Raw genomic sequence first — 13,722 nt, 5'->3', positions numbered from 1 at the left:
TAGATTGTTCTTGCGGGCTTCATTGGGTCCTTTGGCATAGTTTATCTTCATTTTGTTGGAGTCTGGATCTGAGTTTCTGTTCTCTTCATTCCCCTCTGGTTCCTGTACTAATTTTTTGCTGTGGGGAAACTGGTTTCCCTGTTTCTTCTGTCTTCCCATCATTGTCCTTGGTGTTGTTACTGTCCCTGTACTGTGTGTAATTAAGTATTTTCTAGCTTGTAATAATAACAATGGTAATATTTAGAATGGAAGAGTGAGCTGAGATGGAAAGCAAGAAGTTAAAGAAAAGGGGAAAACAAATATACAGACAAGAGGGAGAAAGCAGAACAAGGTATCAGACAAGAGAGTTTCAAAGGTATAAACAGGGAGTGTTAGTGTACTAATCGACAGTAAGCTGAACAGACATTAGAGAGACAGAGAGAGGATTGAAAATCAAAGATAAAAAAATAAAAAATAAGTAAATGAAAGCAATACGTATATATAAAAATGAATTAAAATAAAATGGAAAATAGAAAAAAAATAATAATAAAAAACCAAAAAACTTCCAAGTTTATACGCAATGCAGTTTCAGTCTTAATAATTTGGGTGTCCGTCTCAATCTCCAGTCCTGGAGTTGGTGACTCAGATGTTGTTCTGTAGTTGTCTCATCAAAGGGGATGCATAAAGTAGAACAAAACTACACACACACACACACACACACACACACACACACACACACACACACACAAAAAGCCCCACCAAGTGTCCCCAGTTCAAATGCAATACAGTTTCAGTAAGTTTTTCGGCTTGCAGGTGTAATTCGGTTGTTCTCTCATCAAAGGTAGGGAGAAAAAGAAAAAAAAGCGTCTGGAGACAGTTCTGAGAGTGGTATCTGCCACTGTGGCTTGCCTGCCTGCTGCTCTCAGCCTGTAGCTGGCGGTGTTATTTATGCAGATCTCTGGGGTGAGCTAGCACTCACCTGGTCCCACAGGCTTTGTTTGCTCAGAGTTCTCCTGTGCAGGAGCCTCTGCTACAAGTTTTCCCCTTTCCAAGCACACTGGGAAAGGTGACACTGCCCCCGCATTGTCAGGCCTGCGTGTTTATTTACAGTTCATGTGGGAGGTGGGTCTTCCCCCCTCGCCTCTGAAGTTTTCCTCCCACTGCCACTTTCAGAAGCTTTCCTGCTCCTGCTTACTGGGCGGTGCTGCTGCTCCTGCCGGCTGCCATGTTTGTTTACAGTTCACGTGGGAAGTGGGTCTTCCCTCCTCTCACAAGCTTCCCCGCTCCTGGTTGCTGAGCACGCACCCCGCTCCCGCCAGAGGCTCTCCGGCCTGCCCGGCTTATTTATTTACAGTCCCGGGAAGGATTCCCTTCCCCCAATCTTCAGCGCTCAGGGCGCCCCACCCTCTTTCCAGCGTGTCTTAACTGTTCTTATTGCTTAGTACTCAGTTTCTCTTTTTTTCCCGGGTGGAGGTCAGTCTGTCCAGGGGGCTGTGCTGCTCTGGCCCAGGCTTGTCTGTGGGGGAACTGCGGTACCGTGAAGCTCACCTGGTCCGCGTCTTCCCAAGCCATATGGGCGCCGGCCACTGGCGGCCCCGGGGGCCCTCCTCATTTCTCCGTTTAACGTGAAGTGGAGATTCTCTGCACCGGCTGGAGATGTGGAGGGGTCAAAGTTATGCCTTTTCTTGGTGATTATGCCTGCAAAGTGTGTCTCCAGCGTCTCTCCAAGATTTCACTATAGGAGGGTCGCTTTCTGCTTCCTACCTCTAGCCGCCATCTTCGAATCCTCTAAGGTAGTTTTCTGATGTTTAGAAATTTGTTCAAGTACAAGTTAACTAGGAAGCAATCAAGTTGAGATTCAAATGCTTTTTTCTGGACTTTGTGACGTGTATGAGGCACAATGAGAGAAAAACTGATGAAGTAATCTATCAAGCCAGAAAGAACAAAACAGTATTCTGCTCCTACTGAAAACCTGCCTGGTTCCATTCTATCTTTAAATCGTATCCTAATATTTTGCAGAATTTATTTAAATGTCCTGGTAAAGAGAAATTCATTACTTTTAAGATGAATCATTTCTGCTTATTTTGTTGCTTAGGGAACATTTTTGGAGTCTGTTAACAAGAAGATACCAAATGCCCATAGCTCAGCAAGATGGTCACTGCACTAAATTCCTAAATAATAGTCAACAGCCACAAAAAATGAGCTATGTAGCACAGAATAATCAAAAGCAGCTTCATATTTTCTGAATAAAACAAAGCATCGTTTGTATTGAGGCATTTTTAGAAGGTACCCCTGAGAGACTGCAGCCTGGAATAGCTTAAAATACCAAGTTTAACAATTACATCAATGGCTTTTTAACTTTAGAGGCAAACAGCTTCCTTTTGCTTCAAATTCAAAGTAAAGAATTAGATGTAAAGCTAACAGATGAGTTCAGTGCACACAGAGGCTTCAAAACTAACAAGTGCCTTAATTACCACTATTTCAAGTGTACTTAGCTAACCACCTAGGTTTTACCAATGGAAAGATGAAGATATTTTTAATAGATTGCTTCAAACTTAACTCCCTCTCTTAAAAGGAACACAATTAAGCAGAAAGGAACAGACTAATAAGTAGTTATTATTTTGGCACATTAATGCATCATTCCTTAATCAGTCTACATTTTGAGACAATACCACAACTAACAGTTCACTGATCTTTGCTCTTCTGCCTCATCTTGGACCTACTTCCACCCAGGTACTGAACAACTAGGAGAATTAAATAAGGCATGACATTATGGATTTAAGATTGGCAAGAAGGCAGGAGAGAGAGACTAGCCCCACTTATGCATGGCAAGAGACCTTGCATGTCTAATACTTCCATAGGGAGGTCAAATTTCTACGGTTGAAAGTAGTAAACTTTGATTACATCACACACATTAGAAAAAATTACGCTTCATTTCTTGAAGACAAGAAGGAACAAAAATCAAATAACTAGCTGGAATATTTACTTGCTGTGTGGAAGTAATAGCTGTTCTCATGAACTATACTAAATATCAGGAATGTTAGTTCCTGAAGGGGAGGGGACCTGCCCAATGTCTATGACTGAAGAATCCTCATGGAGTATGTGTTGATGGGAGGCAAAATCCACATTGTCCTACAGAAGCTAAGAAATTCATGCACACACTCTTATAGCCAGAACCCAGGCATGTGAACTAGGCTCAGCCATTTACAAACACCTGCCCCACATTTTCAATTTTTCCTCAGCTATTCTTAAACACTTTCTCTCCAAGATAAATTATATTATCGATTTTATGTTATGATAGAAAAAAAATCAGAGATTTTTGTTGTTGTTGGGTTTTTGCTTTGTTTTATTTGGTGGCACGGGGTTTGAACTCAAGGTCTTGCACTTGCTAGGTAGGTGCTCTACCACTTGAGACACTCCTCCAGCCCTACAACAGGATTTTTAAGGAAGTGAAAATATTCTGTGCGGTACTACAATGTCATAATATATTTGTCCAAATCCATAGGATGTACAACTACAAGAGAACCTAATGCAAACCACTGACTTTGGGCAATTCTGATCTGTCAATGGAGCTTCAATCAATTGCACCAAACGCACCACTCTGGTGGGACTGTTGATAATGGGGGAAACCATGCATGTGTGTGGTAAATCTCCATGCCTTCCAATCAAGTCTGCTGTGAACCTAAAACTGAACTTTAAAAAAAAACAAAAGTCCTTCAGCTTCTCGAAAAGAGAACCAGAGGCTTGCGGTTCAAAGTCAGCCTGGACAAAAAGCAAGACCCTATCTGAAAAATAACCTAAAAAGCAAAATGGCTCAAGTGGTAGCAAGCACAAGGATCTGAGTTCAAACTTCAGTGCCACCAAAAAAAAAAAAATCATTCGAAACAAAAAGTTGAGGATTAGCTCAGTAGTGGAGAACTTGCCTAGCATGTGAGAGGCCCTGGGTTTGATCCTCAGCATCACAAACAACAACAAAACAAACAAATAAGAACACGGGGATTTCATTAGGGATTAAATGCAATGTACAGATAATTTTGGAAGAAATATTTGGTTTAAAATAATCAATCTGACTATTCAGAAATATGTTACTTCTTTTCATGTCTTCCTTTAAGTCCTTCGATAAAGTTTTATCATTTGCTTCAATATAAAGTTTGCACATTTCTTTTTTTCAAGATTTTGTTGCTACCATAAGGGGCTTTTTCCTATTTATTTTCTGAATAGTGTTGCTATACTGAAAAGATTCTGACTTCTTATGTTGTTCTTATAGCCACTCAACTCTTGGTAGGTCCAGATCTGTTATCAAATACTCCAACCTTACAGTGCAGTAATTATCTAATTTTTAAATTAAGTAACAGTTAATAATAGAAACATTAAAGTTTTCTGATAGGAAAGGTCAGCTAAAATAAAGAAACATGTGGTAGAAGGTTGTAGACCTCTCTAGAGAGCTCTGAAATAAAGATAGCACCTCATGTGCTTGTTTTAGATCAACACCTTGCATAAGAACAAGGAGAGAGAAAAAAAAAAAAAAAACAGATGTCTTGGTCTGGCCCTCCCCCCATATGGTTTAATATTGATATTTGTTCCCACAGGCCTAACTCAGGGTCAAGAGAAATACAGGGCTCATTTGCACTAATGAAAGGATGGGGACAAAGAAAATATGCTTCCCAGAAAAAAAAAAAAGTTTTTAATATTGCATTCCTCAACATGCCTCTATAGCTTCCAGGGGAAAAAAAACTTTTTCCTATCTACAAGCATTTCCTAGGTTTAAAAAAAAAAAAAAAAAAAAAGCATCATTAAAAAAAGAATTTTACTATTTTTAGAGTTCACTCAATGAATTTAAATAGTTTAAATCCCACTGTCTACAATATTTCAAATATCTGTATATACTAACTTGAATTTCAACATGTGCTAAAATTTTACCAAACAGTTAAAGTAGATATATGTGACATATTCTTTTAGGAACAGAAGCTGAGGGAGTAACTTTTCAATACTTCTGAAAAACATTTGGTTTCTTCTAAAGAATATTAAATTTAACTCAGCAATTCAACATAAAAGTATAGTAAACAACTGTCAGTGAAAATCTACAAAGAATATGAAAATCTGAACTCAACTTTTTTTTCTTTATTTGGTGGCACTGGAGTTTAAATTCAGGGTCTCAAGCTTTCTAGACAGGTGCTATGCTGCTTAAGTCACACCCCTACCCTTTTCTGCTTTAGTTGTTTTTCAGATAGGGTCTCACTAACTTTTTGCCCTGGCTGGCCTCTAAACAAAATCCTCCTTATTTCTACCTCCTGAGTAGGTCAGAGTATAGGCATGTTCCACTACTTCTGGCCCCTTGAACACAATTTTCTGACATGTTTATTTCTTAAATTTCTATGATTATGAGTTCAAGCACATAAAATTTTTCTTTTGTCTTTGCAATAATTGATTTTATTTGGAAACAGTAGAGCAAAATTGTTCCACATTGAAGAAGAAATTATTACCCAAGTTTCACAGTGGATTCAATAGATTAGCCAGCTTTAATTTATAGAAAAACTTAGCTATGACTTACTTATATAATGAGAGTTGGCACAGAACTCAACATATGAATCGTCAAATTCCAAGCATTCTCTCCAATCATCTTGTGACATAACTTTATCAGGATGTAAAATTCTGTCTGCCTTGTTCCCAACCTAAGGCAACCAAGTTCTGGTTAAGAGCAAACAGATGCTTTATGAAAAATGTTCCCATTGTCTTTTCAAGTGAGTTAATGCTAGTGAAAAGGCCATTGTATGGGAATTATGAAGACAGGACTCAGAAAAAGCAGTAGTTACTCTTAAAGAGAAAAGGGAGACATAAACCCCAAGTCACATGCTCTGAAACTGGAAAAGTTTCAAAGGCAAACTGTGCTCACTGTCTGGCCCGTCCTGAAAGGCATGGGAACCGCAGATCATTAATATTGTTATTTCCCATGAGCCCTGGTCACAGAGGATGGTAAGACTGTTTTGAAAAACTCTATTACTGTGTGGGGAGTTTTGGCTTGGAGATCCTGGCCCTGAGTAAAACACCCACTGGTTGGCAGCTCCAGCCCAACAAACAGCTTAGGATCTAACTTTATGTTGAAAATTACAAAGGTTTCTAAAGAAACAAATAACAAAGTTCCTAGAATTAGTGTCCGATGAGCCAAAACTTTAAAAAAAAATAATAATTTTTTTAAGTAGCTTTCAGAAAACTAATGAGAAAGACATTTTGGCCTTGAACCAGCAAAAGATGAATATACCCCTGGAAAGGAATTATGTGAACTAAAATTTCTCCATAGTAACAATTCTAATTAATCATTCAAAGCTAAGGGTTGATTTTCTAAGGTTATGAGCTAACTACATAGTCTCCTGTTTCCATCATTAAAATCTAGTTTCTTCTAGTCTTTGTATCTGCTTACCCAGGCATTAATGCGAAGCCTATAATGTAATCTTAACAGCAATCTTATAATAAAAACTCTGTTTTTAAGGTGAGTTTGCCACTTTGTAGTCTTAGTTTAAAGGCTAATTAGTAATAAATTGAAATTTTGTCTAGGTTCCACACAACCAAAACATTTAGACATCCACTTAGTCTCTTATAAAAGTGTGAAAATAACAGATATGAACAATATTCTTACAAGACATTACCAGATCTTTTGAATTGGAATTGACCATTATTTGGTGATGTTTCAGTAAAATATGTAGTTACCCATATTTTAACAGAAATTAAAACTGAAATGTGATTTGAATTACAGTAACTGAAACATGACTGGATTAACATGAGTTACAGAGTGAAATGCAACATTTCAGCAGAGTCAATTCCAACTAACAGCTTTTTATTACGCAATACAATTAGACAACACATAGTTTTTCTGGCAAGAAAAATAGGAGTGTAACACTGAGCAGCCACCAAAATAACCCTAGGGTAAGTTATCACACTGAATATAATGCTATTAGGGTCAAAATGGTCACATACGCACTAGAACACTACAGACAGGAATGAAACCACAGCCAAATTAAGCAGCTCTTCTTGTAATGAAAACTAGTAGTCTGGCATTAAGAGAGGCTACACCTGTTGGGAGTAAAATTTGATACTCAAAAACATGAGAACCAGTCAGCCAGCAGTTGGTCAAAAATATAAAATGCGATTCCGTATAGAACCAGGGAAAGGACTTTCTAGAAATCAAATTCCCTAGTCCACCTGCTATCCTTCAATGTCTTTAACTTTGATTGCCTCTGGATCCATATGACCTTTTAAAATTATGAAACTTTAAAATCTTCTGGGGAAGGATTTTGTTCATAACTTGAACTCAATTTTCAAAATCACTTCTCATAAGAAAGCTCAGCAATACACTGAGTTTCTCTCACAGCCTCCAGGATGATGTTTGTTCTAACCCTCTCTGGTCCACCCTCATCTACCCAATGTGGAGTCCAATGCTGCCCACAAACCATGCTTGTTCAACTCATTCTTGCTCACATACCTGTCTCCTTCTTGCTTCCTTTTCCTCCCTCTCGGCTCTTCTTCAGCACAGCCTTCAACATTGTCAACACTTTTTTGTCTCTAAAGAGGAAAGAGGGGAAAGAAGAGGAATTAAAGGGTGTAAAAGTTGGAATACCATTTGCATATTGACCTAAGAGAGAACTTGTATTCAAACAAACAGATCACTTAGGATAACGTAAAAGTACCTTGAATTTTACATTAATTTCCTATTAATAAACTATGGTGGGAAATGAAATGCTAAAGACACAAGGAATGTTTTATAACTTTTAATGATGTGATCAGAAGTTCACTGTCTTGTTATAAACGTTACAAAAAACACAATAGTGCATTCTCAGAATTCCATATCTAATTAAGGTTATGAGGCTTAATCTGGGTACATTACTATAAGATATTTGCCATGGTGATACAGCCTCCCAACCTTAATTCATCAAAAGAAGACAATATTAGAACATGAAATCAAAAAAGATAATGGTTAAGAAGGAAGCTACGTGGTTAAAGGCAATACTTTACAGGTGATATTAATTATATAATCACCAGGAAAACATTTTGGAAGATTATGGGAACAGAAGATACCTTATAAACATTTGTAAAATAAGTACAGTGGGAATACATTTTAACCCTGATGTCAGGTGACCCTATTAAACAGCACACACTCACAAGTTGTTTTGCTATATATAGTTATGACTTTGGGAGAAGGAAGGAATGTGAGAATAGGCCTATGGCAGTATGTCAAATTCCTTAAAATGAGCTGCATTTTGAAGCAAGGTTGTACTGAGCTCATAAAAACAACACAATGGCCCAGGCCTAAAATGAAACAGGAAACCATCTCTACAGCAAAAGACAGACAATAGCACTATTATTTCATCATGAAGCTAGCATCCTTTAGCTTTCTTCCCCCACTAACTCAGATGACAGCTGAACAACCACAAACATTAACAAATCCTAGTGGGTTGTGTTACCCAACACACTTTTGCTGATGCATGAAAAGAGGAAAGGAATAGGTAAGCAGGTTGTTCCTGAACAGACAAAGAGGGTACAGGAAGGAAGAAAGGAGCAAAGGGAGGGGAAGGAGAGGCTCCCCCACAGAGGAGAGCTCCCAAACCTGTCGAGCTAGCTTGAGTGCTTCCAATGGCCTCAGTGTAACACCCCACACCACCTCTCAACCCCTAAAGTAAGGAGCCTCAATGTGTGGCCATTCACAGAATCCCACAACATAAGCAGCAGGGTGGCCTTTATCATTCAGTCCAGGCCTGTATTTATTTTTCCAAGCCCTTTGTTTTACTGATGAAGAAACAGAGATCCTGCAAGACTGACTTGCCCAGGGGTCACTCAGTTAATTAACAGCAGGGCCAGAATCCAAATCTGCGGAGTCCCAGCAAGGGTTCACCTTCCTCCTTTCGCTCCACTGCTCTTTGACTGGCTGGCTGGCTGGCTGGCCTCTCCTCTCAGATCAATGAAAGCTTTGGGCAAACAAAACTGAGAGATATTAGGAAGATAATATCTTAGAATTTGGAGAAAGCCATAGTGGTTATTAGGGTTAAATCATCTTACAAACAAGTCTTTACACACAAAAGGAGGATGGCTCACAGCCTAATTCATGTTTTTAAAATGCTACTTGTATAGCCCTAGTGGAAAAAAAAAATGAGGTTTCACCTAAAGAGTCAACACTGAACCTGGAAGAGGACACAGTATGCTTCCATATGGGGACTTGTGGAAACACAAATTTCTCCTAACAGTCAGATTTAAAGGAAAGAATGAAAAATGTGGTATAAAAAAAGGCAGATAAGGCTATGGCACATTCTGTAATCCCAGCACTCAAAGCTGAGGCAGGAGCATTGTGAGTTGGAGGACACCTAGACCCCATCTCAAAAAGTTTTTAAAATAACTTTAAAAGGGCAAGCAAAATTTAATAAATAGATAACAGGGACGTTTTCTTTTTAAATCAATTTTCAGGGTTTATAATTTAGCAAAGACTACATGCTTAAAAAGAAAAATACTGACAGATCCATGCCACAGCTTTGTCCACGGCCCCTTGCACACATGGTCATGACTCCTCCAAGACCCTGTATTTTCCTGGCTCTTTGACCTGTGTGGGCCCCATCATGTCCATGAAGCTGTCCCTGATTCATCACCTGGTCATCACCAATTTGCAATAGGTCTACTGTGCCACTCACTCAAAACACACATGCCACAGGCAAGGACTAGTTGACACTGACTTTGATTTCTCATCCCTGACACCTTGTGTACCTATTTTTAGGAAGCTCAGCTGTTTTCAGGACAGTCACATCTTCCACATCAGTGGTCTTAAGTTAAAGAAGCTATCAAATATCTGCTACAAGACTTTTTCTTCCAGTTCCTGCTCTCATGCATAAAGAGTAACTTGAGGGAAAGACCTTAAATTTTATCCTAAAAGCTATTCAAACAGTGACCTCTAGAAACTGGTTAGAAGTGAGTGCAAAATGGCCTACCTTCAACACATGCGTGCGCATACACACACTACACAGAGAAAGAGTGAGAAAGAGAGAGAGAGAATTAAGGCTTCCCAGCAAGTTAAATTCTGAAATTAACAATCCAATAGAGATATGAAAGTCACCTGGAAGTCCCAATCATCTGTGGCCTAAAATTCATAATGGAACTCAGTATCATTAAGGGACCTAAAGACTGTGCCCACTGAAGGATGATGGTCAGAAGAGCAGCTATAATGGTAAGCCAAAGGAGCCAACACTGCATCTGCCAGAAATAATACTTGACAGTGTCTATGAACTTAGAAACATACGTCTCCACATACAGTTCGGGAAATGGATGAATGAGGCTATCAGAGCTAGGCGCTATTAAATATTGGCACGATAAAACTACTTCCCCTTGTTCTTATTCTGTCCTGAGAAGCATCTACTAATTTGGCTCCTTTCCTAGTCTGCCCACAGTGGGGAGAGTGTGCTGGTCCAGTCAACACAACTGTCTGAGTTGTTGTCAGATATGATTTTGAGAATAAATTAATAAATTGGTGTTCTGGCTTTAAACAGAAGCTCTCATGAACTTTGTTAAAGGTGATCACTTTGCCAAATTCCACCTATTTAAGAGGTAGAGAGTAATGAATTTCTGACCCCAGTTTGAGGGCCAACAGGAAAACAGTGTAAATTCTTCAATGGCAATGCCACCATGAAACAGATCTGTGTGGGCGGCAGCAGGCACTCCAGGAATTCACCCTCTGCTTCATTACACACTTCCTTTCTAGTAACAAGGTCAACTGTCATTTTTCCCCCTGAAAGGGTGAACATTACCTGTCCTTGGCAAGTACCAAGTAGAAGTAATGTAAACAAGACTTCCTGACACAGTAATTCAGACCCAATTGATTAAAGCAAACACACAGAAAAAGAAACTGCCAGAAGTGATCAAGTTGCTTCTAGAGAACCATGCATGCAGTGAGGAAGTACTTAGGGACAAATGTCATAGGCTAAAACATAAGAAAGGTTGTGTTTTATTATTACAGCATCACACTATAGAATAAAGGCACAGGTATAACTGGCCAAATAGAACACCTCAACTTCTGCCTCAAAACCTTAGCTTCTGTAATAGCAAGTAGAAGAAATTTACAATTGGACTCAAATACATTAAGAACACGTGTCAAAGCCAGGCACGGTGGCAAGCACCTATAATCTTAGCTACCTAGGAGGCAGAAGGATCTCAAGTTCACAGCCAGCCTAGGCTACATATTAAAACCCTATCTCAAAATAAAATAAATACATGTTTCAAAATGCAATGGTTATCTGCCATAATTTTAAATTATATACTTTTTGGGCTGGGGGTATAGCATAGTGGTAAAGCACCTGCCCAGCATGCTTGAAGACCATGTTGTGGGGTAGGGTTCCAATCCCCAACATTACAAAAAAGAAAACAAATTTTATGCTTTTGAGGAAGAGAATGTTGGGTGGAGGGGCAGTATGATCTTATTCTCACCTGTTGCAAGATTCATGGATGATACCTCTGTAACAAAGACAGGTTAAGAAGAGAAAGGCATAACAAGTTTACATGACCCAAGTCTTATGTGATTCAGGAACCTTCAGAAATGAAAACAAATACACTAGGGAAAACTGTATTTTTATGCTTAGGTTTGGGGAAGAATGACAATCCTGTGGAAGTAGGATTGAACAAAAGAAGGTATAATCTAGTGATAGTAAGTAGGAGTGAAGGGTTACTTAGCAAGGCCTGTTTGTCCAGATTCTTCCTGGCCTCCTGGAATAGGGCAGGACCCTTCTGAAAGTAGGTCCTAAGACCTACTTTCGGGTAAGCAGAAAATTTCAGGGGAGAAAGGCAGATGTCAGAATGACCTTCTGTACTTCTCATAGGTCAAGGGACCCTATTTTAAGGTACCATGTTACAAGTTCCAACAAGGGAAAAGACCAACCTCTAGGTTACTATAGCTGAGGTTAACTAATAGAAGAAAGTTTCCTACAATGTTCATCTAAAAGAAATTGTCACCCCATGAAAGCCAGTATCTTTAAGTCACCTAAATCCCTTTATTTTCTACTATCACTCAACATCTAAGTTTCCCAGATACCATAGGTTCTTCCTTCAAAAACCTCCAGAAGCTAAACAGACCACCAAAAGCTTACTTTCACTTCTGGTATTTCTCCTTTAGGACATCAAATTTTTTGAGACAGGCATAACATCTCTATGTCATGCGTTAGAATTCTACACAGCAACTTACACAAAAATCAATGCAGATAAAACAATGAGATGATTTCAGAACAAGACAAAATCCATCTCACTTTTCGATCACACTAGCAATATAACTTGTCTGAAATCAGAAAAAAAGCACTAGCATTAAAATATTGCTTTTCTGCAGTGCTTCATACTGCCTATCTACACAATTTCAAGGAGAAGGATAGAGCTGAGGGTAGGGACTGTGCTTAAAAGATACAAACAGAAGCCAGAACACAGGCTTTGCACCCACTCTGTTCTCAATATTTGTTGACGGATTTGATCAGGCTGTGATGAACACAGATGAGTGGTTTCCTCTCTGTATAGCAGTTTACAATGGACAGAGAACATTCCTATATATTCTCATCCACAAGGAATGCAAGAAAACTCAGTTAAATCCAATGTGACATCAGGCAATGAGATGTTGAAAAGAAAATGCTGCATTTCATAACATCCCTTCATGTCCACACCTAAATTAGCCTTAAAATCTCAGTTATCCAGTTATCCCAAATACCTAATCTCTCGTGCTTTGTACATGCTCCAATTTAAGGAGCATCTCCTATCCAACCTTGTCCACCAGGCCTCAAAGCAAATCTCTCTGAAGATACCTCCTTTCTTTTGCCAGAACATTTACAAGTGAAACACTGGAAACTATGGTACACATAAGTATTGAGAAATGTTTTTTTACTTTAGAGAAAAGGAGTGCATCAAAAATATTCTCAATCTTAGGAGCTCAAAACATTTTTTCAACATCTAGGGTTTTTTCTAATGGTAATTCCACTTTTTATTTTTTGAAAAACCTCCAGACTTCTCCCATAGCAGCCACACAATTATACATCCCACTAGTAATGTATAAGTGTTCCAATTTCTCCATATCCTTGACAACACTTATCTTTTTAAAAAATTAGCCTTAATTAATAATACAAAGGGGTTTCATTATATTTCCATGCATATATAAAAGCACTTTAATAAAATCACCCCTCTATTACTTTCTTATCCCTTTCCTTTTAAAAAACAATTTTAAACAGGTTTCATTAGTTATGAAAATACATGTAAGTAAAGTACTTCAATCGTATTTATCCTTCCCTTTCATTCTCCCATTTATTCCCAACCTGTAACAGTTTCCGTTTTACACTCCTGTCATTCCTTTTAGATTCCGCATTGAGAGAGAACATACAATGGTCGTCTTTCTCGGTCTGGCTTATTTTATTTAATGCGACAATCTCTAGTTTGACTCCTGTAAATAATGACCGTGTCTTTGGCAGGTTGGCCTTTTAGGACTTCTCTTTGTAGTAGCAACAGTTCAATGTTTACCAAAAGAAAGGAAATGGGTTGGGGCAGTAGGTCTGCAGCAGCCTATAAGATAAAATAGTATAGAATAGAGCAAGTAAGAAGGAAAAAAAAAAAACAAAAAAAAACCCAACAGAATAGAGACCACAAAAGGAAACAAGGAGCTCTGCTAAGGGTACCATAGCTGTTAGTTGGAAATTCATGGGAAACTGCACCACAGAAGCATCCCGAAAACAAGAAGCAGGTTATAACCTT

The 13,722-nt window shown here is 38.6% G+C and overlaps 1 protein-coding gene across 19 annotated transcripts in view; it reads right to left on the bottom strand.

Moving 5' to 3' along the window:
* Positions 1-13,722, bottom strand: part of Tanc1 (tetratricopeptide repeat, ankyrin repeat and coiled-coil containing 1) — a 259,962-nt gene that overhangs the window by 173,407 nt on the left and 72,833 nt on the right. For all 19 annotated transcript variants that reach the window (XM_074070867.1, XM_074070878.1, XM_074070870.1 and 16 more), the window contains one exon: positions 7,457-7,536. In XM_074070867.1, the coding sequence (XP_073926968.1) occupies positions 7,457-7,517 (61 nt within the window). In that variant the 5' untranslated portion in view covers positions 7,518-7,536. The remainder of the gene's footprint in view (positions 1-7,456; positions 7,537-13,722) is intronic.

The sequence above is a fragment of the Castor canadensis genome, chromosome 4 (genome assembly GCF_047511655.1).
Source record: "Castor canadensis chromosome 4, mCasCan1.hap1v2, whole genome shotgun sequence".
NCBI classification, from domain to species: Eukaryota; Metazoa; Chordata; class Mammalia; order Rodentia; family Castoridae; genus Castor; species Castor canadensis.
This window is presented reverse-complemented; position numbering and strand designations above follow the sequence as displayed.